We start from the raw sequence: 20,093 nt of genomic DNA, 5'->3' as shown, positions 1-20,093 counted from the left end.
CAAAAAAAAAAACTGTAATTGTAAATCCTGCTGTAAGGATATCCTTGGTTCTTGACACATGGCCATGATCTTCAGTTTGTCACCGTGAAGGACTGTAGTATGCCACCATGAAGTTCTCTGATCTGCCACCACCACGAACGTCTTCTTCGGTTCGCCGCTCTCACCACTACGAACGTCTTCTTCGGTTCGCCGCCGTAAAAGTCCTCGGTCTTAAATCTGACATCCTAAAGGTCCTCACTCAGTCTGTTACTATAAAGTCTTGAATCTGCTACCATGAAGGTTTGAAGTCTGCTTTTACGATCTTCAGTCCGAATGTCAGCCATTACTTGTCTCCTTGAGAAACCAACTGTTATGGAAGCCTATGATTGCCAGGTTTACTTCCTCAAAGACAGACATTCCGAAATCTGGTGATGCCATTCACTCAAAACAGTCCATATGACTTCCTTAAGTCTCGAAGTCTTTCAGCGGAAAACTTCCGCTCGTAAAATCTTGAAAACTGGTTTTGTTTAAAGAAAAGAAAAAGTGATGATGAGCGGACCAGACGCGTGGATCATATTCACGAGTTGAATGGGGCTGTATGTGTCTGGCTGTGGGTCACTCAAGAGTTATGTATTGGAATATGTGATAACGTTCGTGTGTTGTGGTGGAATGTTGACGGCCGGGAAGAGCTGAATGAAGAGCGGGCAGCGCAGCGTTTGCCCAACCTGATCAGAAGACGCCGGGCTGATCAGCCACGGTGTGGTGAAGGGCTCAGTGTTTGGCACATTACCACACAGGCCTGGCAAACAGCTTTCGGTGGTTGGAACCTGATCACAGAACACGAGTTTGCTTCTGTCAGCATGTTTGCCACATATATACATCGTTCTGAGATAGTTTTACTGGGTTTTTTTTTTTTTTTGTATTTTGCTTTATTACTGAATATTAAAAGAGTTGTACAAAAGTGAAGGTGGACTGAGTGTTGGGTGGACAGAGATGGGACACCATCATGTTGCTGGCAAGTCAAACACCAGGCTCCTCACTATGATGGAGAGCCACCAGAAGCTGTATGCTGTTCCCACTTCTGCCACCAGTCCCGTCATTGTACCCTGTGTATCACGATGGCCTGGTAGTGCACCAACAGATGTGTACCTTAAAATCTTGCTTGTTTTACATATTTCTTATGTATTTTTGAGCTGCATGTGCATCATCGAGTGGTTTGGTTGCGAAGGTTTTAGTGCTACTGTAAAGAACTTAAACTGCTAAGCATATTGGGCTGGGATGTGTCCCTGGGAGGATTTTTCTCTGGTTATGCAGGGAAGTGATGTTGAGGATGGAGGTTGAAATGTCTGGCTGAAGGTGTTGGTGGAGTTGCCATTTAGTGTTTACATCACCGGCAGTTCTCACGTATATCCGTGAGACGTCACGAGTGTTTTACGTGGGTTGTAGGTGAGCCAAAGAGGCTACAGGGAGGAGTAAACAGGCCAGTGGACTTCGGGATCTGACTTGCAGTTGTACCGGATACTCTCTATTCCACTGTCAGACATGTACATTTTAAGGAGTGGTGCTGATATATAGACTTGCAATGGGTGTTGCCAGTGGTCGGTTTTGGTGGTTACAATACCCACTTTAATGTCCCCCCCCCCGCCAGCCAGCGTCTTACTCTTGCCAGTTAGGACTTGCAGAGTTAATGCTGAACCCACGACTGTCCTTAGCAAGTCACTTTCTATGGCTGTCCCCAGCCGCACAACAGCTTAAAATGTGCATATTCTAAGAGAGAATATATTATCCAGTACATCTGCAACTGAAGACGAGTGCTTGAATCAGGCGCACAGGGAGAAAAAGCGAGCAGAAGAAACTAAACACTGTTATTGTCTTGTGAAATTAACGGTTGGCCTCGAGACGTCCGTTTGATAATTGAAGCCCCAAGACTCACCAACTTCTTGGAACTGGACGGCCACTGATTTACTGATTTCACTTGGGATTATATTAAGGACATTGTGTAAGAGAAATAACCCACCAGAAAAGGTTATCTGTGGATGTACTACTGCTGATTTTAGGGGTCGTCTTTGTTGTGGTCTCTGGGGGGGTAGGAAGGCTCTTGGTGGGTCACTTGGTACATAGGCTGACGGAGGGACGAGACGGCGTTTTATTTTGATTTCAGTCGCACAATAGGGGATCTCTCTCTGCCTCGGTACTCAACAGTAATGCTGTGGCATCTGGCTGAGTTGTCATCGTACGGTAGCAGCCACGGCAAGTGGGCTTGCCTCTCTCCAGTGGTCCTATTATCTTCACCTGCAGAAGCCGTGAACGCCTGAATAAGTAGACTACCATCCGACTCTCTCACACAGCCTCGCCTTCCCTTGCGAAAGTTGAGCCGAACACAGTGGATGAGACGGTGTGTGGCATCTGTTGGATGAGGCGTACGTCTGGGAGTATGAGGGGCCATGTTAGCGCATGACCAGACCCTGGGAGCTATACACAAATCCTCGGCCGTGTGCACTTTCGTCCAGGCATCCCAGACTTTCATACAATTTTGCATTTGTTTATATCATTCTGATCTCGGGAAGTCGTCCCGCTAAAAGTGAGGGAAATATTGGGGTTTATGTGATAATGCAAATTGCCTGGGCATTGGATGTGAATCATGTTTTCATGTTCTGATCATTAAATTTCTCGCACCATTTTCTTTTCGCCATATTTAAGTGCAGACGCCAGGCAACTGCTTCGCTAGAATGTATATGCAGACAAGGCAACTCATTCAGTTGAATGTATATTATGGAGGGAAATGTGTGGTAAATATTATGACATTTGGTGTAAATTGTGTTATGGGTGGGGCTTTTGGGGGCAAATGTGACGCTCTCACGTATACGTGTAAAGGGTTGCTATCCTACACCATCCCTTTGGACATGTATGGTCTACTGCATCAGGCTTACGGGTGACATGGACTTTTCCCGTCTAGTAACACGCTTCATGAAGTTATGAAAAGTTAGAATTCAACAGAGAACTAATGGGGGGAAGATGACAGACATTCATGAGACTTGTTATCCAATTTGCTGTGAGAATTTGGGTAATTAATTATGAAACGGATGATGTGATAAGGAAGTCACTCACCCCTGAACTTTGGTATTTTGTAAATGTCAAACACAGTAGCGACTGCTGCCAGCTGTACGGGATCACCATATCCATTTAAACCAGTAAATTCCCCGCTCGTAGCATGAACATAATGTTTCTCCTTGTCCTTCTTGGACTTTTGGTTATCACCCCACACGTCAGAGCCTCAAAGTCTCAGGTATATTTGAGTTAGAAAGAGGAAATAGAGGTTGTGTGTTGTCGTCGGCGAGGGGGAAATAATGGATTAACTCGGAGTTTTATATATGTACGACGTTGTCTATCGTTTGGCAGCGTTCTCCCATGCGGCGCTGCCGGACATACGCTGCAGGTGTTAACCTTACACACATGTTGACAGAACTGCGCATAGTGCGTCAAATAGATATAGAACGGTTTATTGACGTTAGGCTGCCATTCGGCTGAAAATACACAGCTGAAGTTTTACAGGTATTACAAAACTGAGGAGTGATAATAGTAGTTAGTTTACCTCTGAAATAAAGCTCAATATCAAGGTAATGCTGGATATTTCCACTCTGGGAAAATCACGTAAGGTATATACATCTGCAAAGCCAAGTGACATATTTACTCGTGTGGTGAAGCTAGAAGGAACTACACACGAGTTTTGTTTTACATAGCTTATGATGGGGATGAGGCTTAGTGTGGATTGGTCGAAGAAAAAGCTTCGATAGCTTCATAGCTGAATGTAAAGCTGACAGTATTTTCCTGGATGATTTTTTTTCTTTTTTTTGTGGAGGAGTAAAGTGTCAAGTGGTTTGATAGGGCCGGGTAGACCAGGAGGGTGGGTGGGTGGGTGTCAGTTGCTTGCCACCGCTGCTGCTGTCAGGTTGTGGCCACCCACACGTCACCCGACACCCCTCCGCCATCATATGTAGAGATGAACTCACCCCCTTCTGCTGGTCACCGCTCACCCAGACCTATGATATTTACTGCAACAGTTCGCCAGCACCGGCGGTACCAGATGTGGTGGACAAAGATCCCCAGACACCAACACAAGTAGTGGTCAGTGCGGAGCCCCCGTGGTCGCCCACACACACTTCCCGTACACAAGCCTCAACCTAATAGGGAGTAACCCAAATAGGGAAGATCATTGTCTTGATTCATTGCTTAGGGTACAGGGCTGGTTACCTGCAGGCCTTGGTTACGTACATGGCAGTGAAAGGGAAGAGACGAAGTGATACCTGGCCTGACGTGCGCCACCTCATTGGCATATCTTGAACCGAGGGACTTCAATGCCTCATTAAGACTTTGTTCCACACTGTAAGCCAGGGAGATGGACTATTTAAAGTGTCTCCTGCTAACTGATGCATCGGATCCGCGAAGGTGTGGTTAAGAGGTTAAAACTCAGCAGGTGCCTCACACCTCTTATAGTAATATTAAATTAAGGAGGATTCGAGATTTGAGTTATGTTTCATAGATATGTTCCTTTAAGTGCCACTCTGGTCTTAGTAGGTGAATCTGAAAATTTGTTGAGGTTTGTGTCGTATGAGGATACGAGAGAGGTTTACAGTGGATTAGGTGATTGATAACGCCGGGAGTCCTAGGAGGGTAGGTAGTTAAATAACTTCATTTACCGTCTCGTGGGAAAGACTACATGAATATAGGCGAGCATCAGACACGTTACAAGTGTGGGCTGGGCACGAGGACAACCCAGCAATACAAAAGCCCTCGGCTCCAGCCCAGTTCCCCAGGCGTCCCCGCCAACCTGAATGCTACAGAAGCAGTTTATAAACAAAATGGTTCTTAGGGTACAGTCCAGACTCCTTGATGTATGAATATATGTTTACAGTCAGCGTTACGTTGCGCTGCGTAGCTCCATCATCATGTCTGTGAGAATTCGCATAGCGAAGGCGTCCAGGCAACGAACTCACGTGAGTACATTTTTCTTTCTCTGGTCGTCAGTCTGGAGAATTCTTTAATCATGAAATTCACAAGCTCTCCTGCAGTAACTGTACCCGCATAGCTTTGTAAGCAAATGTCTCCTGTACCTGGTTCGATTCGAGTGTACATTTTTAAGAATACAATACTTTTAGGATTTGGGTACGATAGTTCTTCTCTGATCTGGCACCACTCCTCCATTGTAAACACGAGGGACTGACGGTACACTACGAATGGCTAACACCCGTCATTTTGTTTTCGCATTGGTGATAGGGAAGCTGTCAGCAGTGTTCGTTTTGAGGGAGTGGTAGGTTAGTTTTGGTATACCTGGGAACCATATTTGGTCCCCAAACGATTGTTTTGTTACCCGCTGACCAGAATCGGAGTGCGTGTAGCTTTTAAAAGTCTGGCTGGCGGCCCCCTGGAGTTAGATCGTGAGATCGTTTGTCATTTTGCTTGCTCCTTGACATGCCAGCGACGGCAAGTTTCTCATATATATATATATATATATATATATATATATATATATATATATATATATATATATATATATATTTCATACTATTCGCCACTTCCCGCGTTAGCGAGGTAGCGTAAAGAACAGAGGACTGGGCCTTTGAGGGAATATCCTCACTTGGCCCCCTTCTCTGTTCCTCTGTTCCTCTGTACACATGGTCTTTTATCACATAAACCATAATCCTTCGGGGGTCATCAGTTATACACTGGGGCAGTACGTACCTCCTCAGTCAGGGATGCTGTTTCATCTCGACAGCTCCCTCCTCGGCAGACAGGGTATAGCATCACCCATCTGCTTCTACGTTTTCATATGATAAGGTAATGTATGATGTTGGTAGGAATAATGGCGAAGTGAACCGTGTTTACGACTCTGGCTTGTTGCAGGACAATGTGTGTATGTGTGTGTGTGTGTGTGTGTGCGTGTGTGTGTCTGTGTATCAGTTGATGAAGGTTATCTCACCAGGTGTTGAGTTTGAGCGATACTATGAGCGTGCAATATATATATATATATATATATATATATATATATATATATATATATATATATATATATATATATATATATATATATGTTATCCCTGGGGATAGGGGATTAAGAATACTTCCCACGTATTCCCTGCGTGTCGTAGAAGGCGACTAAAAGGGGAGGGAGCGGGGGGCTGGAAATCCTCCCCTCTCGTTTTTTTTTTTTAATTTTCCAAAAGAAGGAACAGAGGGGGCCAGGTGAGGATATTCCAAAAAAGGCCCAGTCCTCTGTTCTTAACGCTACCTCGCCAACGCGGGAAATGGCAAATAGTTTAAAAGAAGAAAGATATATATATGTGTGTGTGTGTGTGTGTGTAGGATCCTTTATATAAAGCTCCTGCATCTTTGGGCTGCGTTCCACGCAGGAGCAGGGAAATGAACTCCCTTGTGACTGTGAAAGGTTTTCGGGTGGGCGTTTGCTCTCCCTTCTCACCATCAGCTGTGTGCAGCCTCGCCCGAAAACGACCCCCCCCCCCCCTTTTGCAGTGTAGCCAGGTGCAGGCGGAGCCCGGTTACTGTGTCTGTGTGTGTGTTAACGTGAGTGTATTGTGAAAGAGGAAAGCAGTATTCCCACGTCGAGCATCTGTTGGTATGCGTGATAAGTTGTCAGTTGGGTTTATTTTAGCAGTATTATTTACCGGCTTCCTGTATTTATTGATTTTTTTCCTCCATCTGACGAATGGGAATGAGATAACATGATTACAGACGATCTATGACCAGGTTATAACATGGCCACTGATGGGTTATGACCAGGTTATAACATGGCCACTGATGGGTTATGACCAGGTTATAATATGGCTACTGATGGGATATGGCCAGGTTATAACATGGCCACTGATGGGTTATGACCAGGTTATGATATGGCTACTGATGGGGTATGGCCAGGTTATGATATGGCTACTGATGGGGTATGGCCAGGTTATTATGTGGCGACTGATGGGGTATGATCAGGTTATAACATGACTACTGATGGGTTATGACCAGGTTATAATATGGCTACTGATGGGATATGGCCAGGTTATAACATGGCCACTGATGGGTTATGACCAGGTTATAACATGGCCACTGATGGGTAATGACCAGGTTATAATATGGCTACTGATGGGATATGGCCAGGTTATAACATGGCCACTGATGGGTTATGACCAGGTTATAATATGGCTACTGATGGGGTATGGCCAGGTTATGATATGGCTACTGATGGGGTATGGCCAGGTTATTATATGGCTACTGATGGGGTATGACCAGGTTATAACATGACTACTGATGGGTTATGACCAGGTTATAATATGGCTACTGATGGGATATGACCAGGTTATAACATGGCCACTGATGGGTTATGACCAGGTTATAATATGGCTACTGATGGGGTATGGCCAGGTTATGATATGGCTACTGATGGGGTATGGCCAGGTTATTATATGGCTACTGATGGGGTATGACCAGGTTATAACATGACTACTGATGGGGTATGACCAGGTTATAACATGACTACTGATGGGGTGTGACCAGGTTATAACATTATTACTGATGGGGTATGACCAGGTTATAACATTATTACTGATGGGGTATGACCAGGTTATAACATTATTACTGATGGGGTATGACCAGGGGAGGACAGCAACACTTTCCATCGATTTTTTCTTCAACTTTGAACACGACAACACGACCCTTTAGCACGAGTGAGATTTTTTTTTTGTTTTGCCTAGCCTATTTGACCTCACCCTTCATGCTAGATTTAAAGGGTGAGCCATCATACCGTCGCGTTCCATGTGTCGTAAGCCGCATTTGTGCTAGAAACGAGAAGCGGAGGATAAAAGAAAATAATATTTTCACCGCCTGACATCAACCTTCTACAATTTGATCTTTACTGTATTTTTGCCTGATAAGATATCAAAAAGGGTTATTATCAATGCAATTTTTACTGTATTTTTTGCGTAAGTGGGATGAGATCATAAAATGTATCTTCACAACAATCTGAACTTTAATGTATTTTTTGCCTAAGTGGGATAAGAAATGAAAACGTTGATCTTCACTACAAGCTCTCATCACAAAAGTGTATCTCCACTACGCCATCGTATTGGCTAACAACCTCCTAACATTATGGTTTTTCACAACTCATTGAACTACACAACTACACATCTCTTCCCATGACACTGCATATCATTGTCCAGTTGTTCACCTTCGTTATATATTCTGTCTGAGTGGGTAAGGTTATCTTCACTATAACATTATCCTCACTTATATATTCTGTCTGAGTGGGTAAGGTTATCTTCACTATAACATTATCTTCATATATCCTGTCTGAATGGGTAAGGTTATCTTCACAATTACATTATCCTCACTTTTATATTCTGTCTGAGTGGGTAAGGTTATCTTCACTATAACATTATCCTCACTAATGCATTCTGTCTGAGTGGGTAAGGTTATCTTCACTATAACATTATCCTCACTAATGTATTCTGTCTGAGTGGGTAAGGTTATCTTCACTATAACATTATCCTCACTAATGTATTCTGTCTGAGTGGGTAAGGTTATCTTCACTATAACATTATCCTCATATATTCTGTCTGAGTGTGTAAGGTTATCTTCACTATAACATTATCCTCATATATTCTGTCTGAGTGGGTAAGGTTATCTTCACTATAACATTATCCTCACTATTCTTTCGTATTAGCTAAAAACTTTATTACAATCTCATTTCCACTACTTTATGCTTATGTGAACATCCATAACACCATATATATGTGTTCTTGTTTTTTTACCTTTATATTTTTTCTGCATAAGTGCGATATATCTTGTCAAAATAATCATCTGAAAAATGTTATGTCTGGCATCTCATGTCAGCTAAATATTTTTTGGCTAAGTGGGATATAGAGTGTTGTGGGTGAGTAGTGCGATGCACATATCAAAAATCGATAATGGCCTTCGTGTGTGACACTCTGCTCTTCTGGGTATTCCAGTTGGTTTCTCTGATAATAATTGTGCTGGACTGTGGCTGCCTGATCTACACTGGAGTAGAACTCATTCCATCTGGAAGCCTATTTGGTAAGCCACTTACCCAGCAGGACCAGGATGAAGCATTCGTGTCACTGTGGGTGTGTGGTTTGCTGATAGTAGCTCCCGTGGTGGTGTGCGTGGCAGGAGTATTCTCACGGAAAGCAGCATATACCATCCTTACCTTCTGGTACGGATACGCCATCACTTACGGCGACAACACCGCATCCAGGTTGATCTCGGTCTTGTATTACATGCAAGTGCAGTGGCCTCTTGAGGAGATGGGAGTAGTTGAGCGGAGCGAGTTTGAATGGTGTGAAGAGGAACTGTCCAGCGGAGGATACTGGTGGTGGTTTGCTCGTGTGACATTGTGGAGCTTCACTTGCTGGTGGTGGATTGAGGCATGGCGAGGATCCAGGGTGGCATCAGAGGATGTGAGCGTCGTGGTTGACGATGTCAGCGTTGTGCACGATGATGTCAGAGATGTGCGCGACCTCAGGAGAGACGTATATGTTGATATGGATGTGGTAATGGACCTGAAGGTGAGTGACATTGTGGGGGAAGTGAGGCGCGAGGAAGGCTTGCCACAGGTTGATGGGAGAGAGTTTGTTAAAATCCCTTTGGATGATTAGGAAGTTGAGGATGGAGATGGACAGAAAGAGGAAAAAGGTGATGGTCAGAAGCGTTGTGGGGCAGGAGGACCACATCTGAAATGGTTTATCCGGGTTTTGCGGCTGCAGCGTATTATGGAAACTCCCCATAACAGGGTGGCAGACCTGGTGGAGTTCGCCCGCTCCCTCCGCCACTCTCACCTTTTGAGAAGGTTCAGATGTTGAGGAACAACTTGGGGTGGTAGTTGATGAGGCTTGGACCTTGAGGAAGAAGCTGGGGTTGTATTTGATAAGGTTCAGACCCTGACACCCAACCTGGGGTATTATTATTATTTATTATTATTATTATTATTATTATTATTATTATCATTATTATTATTATTATTTTATTCTGTTTTATTATCATTATTATTTTGCTTTTCTTGGCTAACCATCGTCTTGACTTTTAAACTGAATAATTTTGTTTAAAAAAAATCATTACAACATTTTTCTTATTACACTTTCATCTTCAGCACATTCCTTACATTCTTTATAATTGTCATTGCTTAATGATGGATGTTCATGTTTACAAAGCCCATGTCTTCACTGCTTCCTGCATTAGCTAAAGTAGAACCAGGGAAGGCCCAACATTGACCAGCTTTGAATCAATCTTGGTTCACTTTGTATTACTTTAACCCTAATCTTCATTGTTTCATAGGCATAGCAGAGGTTATTCTTGCGGGAATGGAAGCATTTATCCACTCTCCTCCAGGACGACCTCTTCATCGAATCTATGGTTCAACCATTCCTGCTCTGGGGACCATTCAGACAAAGGATCAGGCATATCAGACTTGGGAAATACTCTCCTTCCTTCAACTCCCATTAAGCATTTATCACTGCACGTAGTTACTGGAAGGACGTTATTCATTAGGCAAAGCATTCATTTGTTGAAAGGAAAGATTGACAAAGAGGATATATGTGTCAGATGTGGAGGGAACGAGAAGTGGGAGACCAAATTGCCAGGTAGGTCAAGTACAGAAGATTAGGTCAATTGCTAACTTCACTACACGCTTAGCTTCACTTGCGCCCTTGCCGGGTAGGTCAGGTGCGGAAGATTAGGTCATTTGCTAACTGCACTACACCCTTACCCTAACGCATTTGAAGGTTAGGTCAGGTACAAAAGAGTAGGTCATTTGTTAACGTCACTTCACCCTTACTTTCACTTACGCCCTTTCCGGGTAGATCAGGGAGAAAACATTAGGTCATTTGTTAACGTCACTTCACCCTTACTTTCACTTACGCCCTTGCCGGGTAGGTCAGGTACAAAAGATTAGGTCATTTGTTAACGTCACTTCACCCTTACTTTCACTTACGCCCTTGCCGGGTAGATCAGGGACAAAACATTAGGTCATTTACTAAATTCACTACACCCTCCCCTCCTCCTCCTCCCCCCCCCCCCCCCCCCGGTAAGACAGTTCTTTTGCTAACTTCACTACACCCTTACCTTCACTTACGCCCTTGCCAGGTAGATCAGGTAGAAAATATTAGGTCATTTACTAACTTCACTACACCCTTATCTTCACTTACGCCCTTGCCAGGTAGGTCAGGTACGAAAGATTAGGCCAGTCGCTAACTTCACTACACCCTTACCTTAAAGCCCTTGAAGTCTAGGTCAGTTACAAAAGATTAGGTCATTTACTATCTTCACTACACCCATAATTCACTAACGCCCTTGCCAGCATTTGCTATCTTCACTACACCAATAATTCATTAACGCCCTTGGCAGCATTTACTATCTTCACTACACCCATAATTCACTAACGCCCTTGCCAGCATTTATTGTCTTCACTACACCCATAATTCACTTACGCCCTTGCCAGCATTTACTATCTTCACTACATCCATGATTCACTAACGCCCTTGTCAGCATTTACTATCTTCACTACACCCATAATTCACTAATGCCCTTGCCAGCATCTGCTATCTTCACTACACCCATAATTCACTTACGCCCTTGCCAGCATTTATTGTCTTTACTACACCCATAATTCACTAACGCCCTTGCCAGCATTTGCTATCTTCACTACACCCATAATTCACTAACGCCCTTGCCAGCATTTGCTATCTTCACTACACCCATAATTCACTAACGCCCTTGCCAGCATTTACTAGCTTCACTACACCCATAATTCACTAACGCTCTTGCCAGCATTTACAATCTTCACTACACCCATAATTCACTTACGCCCTTGCCAGCATTTACTATCTTCACTACACTCTCACCTTCACTTATGCCCTTGCCAGGTAGGTCAGGTGCAGAAGATTAGGTCAGTCGCTGACTTCACTACACCCTTACCTTAAAGCCCTTGAAGTTTAGGTCAGTTATAAAAGATTAGGTCATTTACTATCTTCACTACACCCTCACCTTCACTTACGCCCTTTTCGGGTAGGTCAGGTACACTCAATTCTCATTATAAGCTAGTGGGTGCTGATTCAGAGGTTTGTGGCATATCTTCACTACACCTATTCTCCTTACATAACTCCACTACTCCTATTCTCCTAAGATAACTCCACTACTCTTGACGGACCTTGCCTAAATTTGCATCTGGGATATTGTGGTGTATTCGTTGCTCACACACACACACAAAAGCATGAATCACCGAGATGGCTTTCGTCACCAAACCAGTCATCGAGAGTGGCTTCAAACCTGAAGAAATCGACATTGCTCTGCCATTGAGTCTCGATGTCTCCTTCAGCGACATAGACTCTGAGATTGATAGCTCATCTCCCGAAGCATCCCCCTCCCTTGATGAGGTCGACGTCGATGCAGGGCCATCTTCCTCCCTCCCCTTCCACCATTACATCTCCATCTTCCAGCTGCATCGTTACGCCAAACGGTTGGCTCAGGTTAAGACTGAGCGCGAGAAGAGGAAGTGGAGAATACCTCGTGTTTCACAAGAAAATTTGGAATATGAGAGAGTGTGCAAGAGAAACCCTACCCGGCCTAAAGCACTTAAAAGTGTTCCTAGAGAGAGAAACCAGCAGGAGAAAATATGTTGAGTTCCTTTTGATTTTCTCTGATGCAGAGGTGGAGACAAGAGACTGAGAGATCAGGGGAAGAAGAAAACTATTTGTCTCCAGTCAATGGTGATCTCTGTGAAGAAGAGGAAATGGGATATCTCTCCCCTTGCAAGTTCGTTCCAAATGATAATGGTGGTGGTTTTGTTATCTCTGTCTCACTCAAGCTTATGTTGAGCCTCCTTGTCAGAGGAGGAGACTCCAACGAAATCAGAGGAAAGCATCGGTTGCGAGACGTCTCAGCTTCTCTCAGACTCGAGAGTTTCTTCAGAGGACAATAACGTTAAGGGATCAGGAGATCCCTCTCCGAGGATCATATTGGACTTGGACAACGAGACTTACCTGTTTTGAAGATGACATTTTATGTTGCTTTCAATACGAGATGTACCGATGGAAAGGAGACTGCATCCCCCAACGTATCAAAAAAAAAAAAAAAAAAAAAAAAAAAAAATTACCTTTTGAAAGGAAATTTTAAATACATATATATGTTTATGTGATTCAGTAAATGATAAACTTTAGTATATACATATATATTACATTACATTATATTATATTATATCATATCATATATATATATATATATATATATATATATATATATATATATATATATATATATATATATATATATATATATATATATATATATATATATATATATATATATGTATATATATATATATATATATATTTATTATACTTTGTCACTGTCTCCCGCGTTAGCGAGGTAGCGCAAGGAAACAGACGAGAGGATGGCCCAACCCACCCACATACACATGTATATAAATTCACGTCCACACACGCAAATATACATACCTATATATCTCAACGTATACATACATATACACACACAGACATATACATATATACACATGTACATAATTCATACTGTCTGCCCTTATTCATTCCCGTCACCACCCCGCCACACATGAAATGACAGCCCCATCTCCCCGCATGTGCGTGAGGTAGCGCTACGAAAAAACAAAGGCCACATTCGTTCACACTCAGTCTCTAGCTGTCATGTATAATGCACCGAAACCACAGCTCCCTTTACACATCCAGGCCCCACAAAACTTTCCATGGTTTACCCCAGACGCTTCACATGCCCTGGTTCAATCCATTTACAGCACATCGACCCCGGTATACTACATCGTTCCAATTCACTTTATTCCTTGCACGCTTTTCACCCTCCTGCATGTTCAGGCCCCGACACTCAAAATCTTTTCCACTCCATCTTTCCACCTCCAATTTCGTCTCCCACTTCTCCTTGTTCCCTCTACCTCTGACACATATATCTTCTTTGTCAATCTTTCCTCACTCATTCTCTCCATGTGACCAAACCATTTCAAAACATCCTCTTCTGCTCTCTCAACCACACTCTTTTTATTACCACACATCTCTCTTACCCTTCCATTACTTACTCGATCAAACCACCTCACACCACATATTGTCCTCCACCATCTCTTTTCCAGCACATCCACCCTCCTCCACATAACTCTATCTATAGCCCACGCCTCGCAACCATAAAACATTGTTGGAACCACTATTCCTTTAAACATACCCATTTTTGCTTTCTGAGATAACATTCTCGACTTTCACACATTTTTCAATGCTCTCAAAATTTTAGCCCCCTCCCCCACCCTATGATTCACTTCCGCTTCCATGGTTCCATCCGCTGCCAAATCCACTCTCAGATATCTAAAACACTTCACTTCCTCCAGTTTTTCTCCATTCAAACTTACCTCCCAATTGACTTGTCCCTCAACCCTACTGTATCTAATAACCTTGCTCTTATTCACATTTACTCTCAGCTTTCTTCTTTCACAAACTTTACCAAACTCAGTTACCAGTTTCTGCAGTTTCTCACACGAATCAGCCACCATCGCTGTATCATCAGCAAACAACAAGTGACTCACTTCCCAAGCTCTCTCATCCACAACAGACTGCATACTTGCCCCTATTTCCAAAACTCTTGCATTCACCTCCCTAACAACCCCATCCATAAACAAATTAAACAACCATGGTGACATCATGCACCCCTGCTGCAAACCAACATTCACTGAGAACCAATCACTTTCCTCTCTCTCTACACGTACACATGCCTTACATCCTCGATAAAAACTTTTCACTGCTCCTATGAACTTGCCTCCCACACCATATATTCTTAATACCTTCCACAGAGCATCTCTATCAACTCTTCATATGCCTTCTCCAGATCCATAAATGCCACATACAAATCCATTTGCTTTTCTAAGTATTTCTCACATACATTCGTCAAAGCAAACACCTGATCCACACATCCTCTACCACTTTTGAAATCATACTACTCTTCCCCAGTCTGATGCTCTGTACATGCCTTCACCCTCCCATATAATTTCCAGGAATACTCAACAAACTTATACCTCTGTACTTTGAGCACTCACTTTTATCCCCTTTGCCTTTGTACAATGGCACTATGCAAGCATTCTGCCAATCCTCAGGCACCTCACCATGAGTCATACGTACATTAAATAACCTTACAACCAGTCAACAATAAAGTCACCCATTTTTCTAATAAATTCCACTGCAATACCATCCAAACCGCTGCCTTGCTTGCTTTCATCTTCTGCAAAGCTTTAACTACCTATTCTCTGTATACCAAATCATTCTCACTAACCCTGTCACCCTGCACACCACCCTATATCTGCCAATCTATCATCAAATACATTCAACAAAGCTTCAAAATACTCACTCCATCTTCTCACATCACCACTACTCATTATCACCTCCTCATTAGCCACCTTCACTGATGTTCCCACTTGTTCCCTTGTCTTATGCACTTTATTTACCTCCTTCCAAAACATCTTTTTATTCTTAAAATTTTCATGATCTCTCACACCAACTCTCATTTGCCCTCTTTTTCACCTCCTGCACCTTTCTCTTGACCTCCTCCCTCTTTCTTTTATATATCTCCCGGTCATTTGCATTATTTCCCTGCAAAAATTGTCCAAATGCCTCTCTTCTCTTTCACTAATACCACACAGAAAGAATTCAAGGTGATACCTTCTCAACATACTCTATGAAATTTAGTTCCTCATTAATGATGACATCTAAATCTTGAGTTTATGTTCCATTTTCTATTACTTTCTCTGTTGAGCCTTTATACAGTATCATTAATGTATTCTTCCTTGTTCCATAAAAAAAAAAAATTAGAACTATCTTCAATATATATATATATATATATATATATATATATATATATATATATATATATATATATATATATATATATATATATATATATATATATATATATATATATATATATATATATATATATATATATATATATATATATATATATATATATATATATATATTATTTTTTTTTTTTTTTTTTTTTTTTTTGCCGCTGTCTCCCGCGTTTGCGAGGTAGCGCAAGGAAACAGACGAAAGAAATGGCCCAACCCACCCCATACACATGTATATACATACGTCCACACACGCAAATATACATACCTACACAGCTTTCAATGGTTTACCCCAGACGCTTCACATGCCTTGATTCAATCCACTGACAGCACGTCAACCCCGGTATACCACATCGCTCCAATTCACTCTATTCTTTGCCCTCCTTTCACCCTCCTGCATGTTCAGGCCCCGATCACACAAAATCTTTTTCTCTCCATCTTTCCACCTCCAATTTGGTCTCCCTCTTCTCCTCGTTCCCTCCACCTCCGACACATATATCCTCTTGGTCAATCTTTCCTCACTCATTCTCTCCATGTGACCAAACCATTTCAAAACACCCTCTTCTGCTCTCTCAACCACGCTCTTTTTATTTCCACACATCTCTCTTACCCTTACGTTACTTACTCGATCAAACCACCTCACACCACACATTGTCCTCAAACATCTCATTTCCAGCACATCCATCCTCCTGCGCACAACTCTATCCATAGTCCCACGCCTCGCAACCATACAACATTGTTGGAACCTACTATTCCTTCAAACATACCCATTTTTGCTTTCCGGGATAATGTTCTCGACTTCCACACATTCTTCAAGGCTCCCAGAATTTTCGCCCCCTCCCCCACCCTATGATTCACTTCCGCTTCCATGGTTCCATCCGCTGCCAGATCCACTCCCAGATATCTAAAACACTTCACTTCCTCTAGTTTTTCTCCATTCAAACTCACCTCCCAATTGACTTGACCCTCAACCCTACTGTACCTAATAACCTTGCTCTTATTCACATTTACTCTTAACTTTCTTCTTCCACACACTTTACCAAACTCCGTCACCAGCTTCTGCAGTTTCTCACATGAATCCGCCACCAGCGCTGTATCATCAGCGAACAACAACTGACTCACTTCCCAAGCTCTCTCATCCCCAACAGACTTCATACTAGCCCCTCTTTCCAAGACTCTTGCATTTACCTCCCTAACAACCCCATCCATAAACAAATTAAACAACCATGGAGACATCACACACCCTGCCGCAAACCTACATTCACTGAGAACCAATCACTTTCCTCTCTTCCTACACGTACACATGCCTTACATCCTCGATAAAAACTTTTCACTGCTTCTAACAACTTGCCTCCCACACCATATATTCTTAATACCTTCCACAGAGCATCTCTATCAACTCTATCATATGCCTTCTCCAGATCCATAAATGCTACATACAAATCCATTTGCTTTTCTAAGTATTTCTCACATACATTCTTCAAAGCAAACACCTGATCCACACATCCTCTACCACTTCTGAAACCACACTGCTCTTCCCCAATCTGATGCTCTGTACATGCCTTCACCCTCTCAATCAATACTCTCCCATATAATTTACCAGGAATACTCAACAAACTTATACCTCTGTAATTTGAGCACTCACTCTTATCCCCTTTGCCTTTGTACAATGGCACTATGCACGCATTCCGCCAATCCTCAGGCACCTCACCATGAGTCATACATACATTAAATAACCTTACCAACCAGTCAACAATACAGTCACCCCCTTTTTTAATAAATTCCACTGCAATACCATCCAAACCTGCTGCCTTGCCGGCTTTCATCTTCCGCAAAGCTTTTACTACCTCTTCTCTGTTTACCAAATCATTTTCCCTAACCCTCTCACTTTGCACACCACCTCGACCCAAACACCCTATATCTGCCACTCTGTCATCAGACACATTCAACAAACCTTCAAAATACTCATTCCATCTCCTTCTCACATCACCACTACTTGTTATCACCTCCCCATTTACGCCCTTCACTGAAGTTCCCATTTGCTCCCTTGTCTTACGCACCCTATTTACCTCCTTCCAGAACATCTTTTTATTCTCCCTAAAATTTACTGATAGTCTCTCACCCCAACTCTCATTTGCCCTTTTTTTCACCTCGTGCACCTTTCTCTTGACCTCCTGTCTCTTTCTTTTATACTTCTCCCACTCAATTGCATTTTTTCCCTGCAAAAATCGTCCAAATGCCTCTCTCTTCTCTTTCACTAATACTCTTACTTCTTCATCCCACCACTCACTACCCTTTCTAAACAGCCCACCTCCCACTCTTCTCATGCCACAAGCATCTTTTGCGCAATCCATCACTGATTCCCTAAATACATCCCATTCCTCCCCCACTCCCCTTACTTCCATTGTTCTCACCTTTTTCCATTCTGTACACAGTCTCTCCTGATACTTCTTCACACAGGTCTCCTTCCCTAGCTCACTTACTCTCACCACCTTCTTCACCCCAACATTCACTCTTCTTTTCTGAAAACCCATACTAATCTTCACCTTAGCCTCCACAAGATAATGATCAGACATCCCTCCAGTTGCACCTCTCAGTACATTGACATCCAAAAGTCTCTCTTTCGCACGCCTGTCAATTAACACGTAATCCCATAACGCTCTCTGGCCATCTCTCCTACTTACATAAGTATACTTATGTATATCTCGCTTTTTAAACCAGGTATTCCCAATCATCAGTCCTTTTTCAGCACATAAATCTACAAGCTCTTCACCATTTCCATTTACAACACTGAACACCCATGCATACCAATTATTCCCTCAACTGCCACATTACTCACCTTTGCATTCAAATCACCCATCACTATAACCCGGTCTCGTGCATCAAAACCGCTAACACACTCATTTAGCTGCTCCCAAAACACTTGCCTCTCATGATCTTTCTTCTCATGCCCAGGTGCATATGCACCAATAATCACCCATCTCTCTCCATCAACTTTCAATTTTACCCATATTAATCGAGAATTTACTTTCTTACATTCTATCACATACTCCCACAACTCCTGTTTCAGGAGTATTGCTACTCCTTCCCTTGCTCTTGTCCTCTCACTAACCCCTGACTTCACTCCCCAGACATTTCCAAACCACTCTTCCCCTTTACCCTTGGGCTTCGTTTCACTCAGAGCCAAAACATCCAGGTTCCTTTCCTCAAACATACTACTTATCTCTCCTTTTTTCACATCTTGGTTACATCCACACACATTTAGGCATCCCACTCTGAGACTTCGAGGAGGATGAGCACTCCCCGCGTGACTCCTTCTTCTGTTTCCCATTTTAGAAAGTTAATACAAGGAGGGGAGGATTTCCGGCCCCCCGCTCCCGTCCCCTCTAGTCGCTTTCTACGACACGCGAGGAATACGTGGGAAGTATTCTTTCACCCCTATCCCCAGGGATATATATATATATATATATATATATATATATAAATATATATATATATATATATATATATATATATATATATATATATATATATATATATATATATATATATATATATATATATATATGTATATATATATATATATATATATATATATATATACATATATATATATATATATATATATATATATATGTATATATATATATATATATATATATATATATATATATATATATATATACATATATATATATATATATATATATATATATATATATATATATATATATATATATATATATATATATATATATATATATATATATATACATATATATATATATATATATATATATATATATATATATATATATATATATATATATATATATATATATATATATATGTATTATTTTCTTTTTTCTTTTTTTTTTTTTTGCCGCTGTCTCCCGCGTTTGCGAGGTAGCGCAAGGAAACAGACGAAAGAAATGGCCCAACCCACCCCATACACATGTATATACATTCGTCCACACACGCAAATATACATACCTACACAGCTTTCCATGGTTTACCCCAGACGCTTCACATGCCTTGATTCAATCCACTGACAGCACGTCAACCCCGGTATACCACATCGCTCCAATTCACTCTATTCTTTGCCCTCCTTTCACCCTCCTGCATGTTCAGGCCCCGATCACACAAAATCTTTTTCACTCCATCTTTCCACCTCCAA

General features: G+C 42.1%; 1 protein-coding gene across 2 annotated transcripts in view; it reads right to left on the bottom strand.

Annotated features, from left to right (window-relative positions):
- LOC139763142 (uncharacterized) overlaps positions 1-20,093 on the bottom strand; it is a 70,829-nt gene that overhangs the window by 25,642 nt on the left and 25,094 nt on the right. The window contains exon 2 of one of the 2 annotated variants that reach the window (XM_071688846.1): positions 13,029-13,088. The exons of the other annotated variant lie outside the window; for it this stretch is intronic. Within the exon in view, the coding sequence (XP_071544947.1) occupies positions 13,029-13,046 (18 nt within the window). The 5' untranslated portion in view covers positions 13,047-13,088. The remainder of the gene's footprint in view (positions 1-13,028; positions 13,089-20,093) is intronic. 2 annotated transcript variants of the gene reach the window in all.

This window comes from Panulirus ornatus, chromosome 46 (genome assembly GCF_036320965.1).
Source record: "Panulirus ornatus isolate Po-2019 chromosome 46, ASM3632096v1, whole genome shotgun sequence".
NCBI classification, from domain to species: Eukaryota; Metazoa; Arthropoda; class Malacostraca; order Decapoda; family Palinuridae; genus Panulirus; species Panulirus ornatus.
The sequence above is the reverse complement of the archived record's forward strand: the minus strand, read 5'-3'. Positions and strand labels throughout refer to the sequence as shown.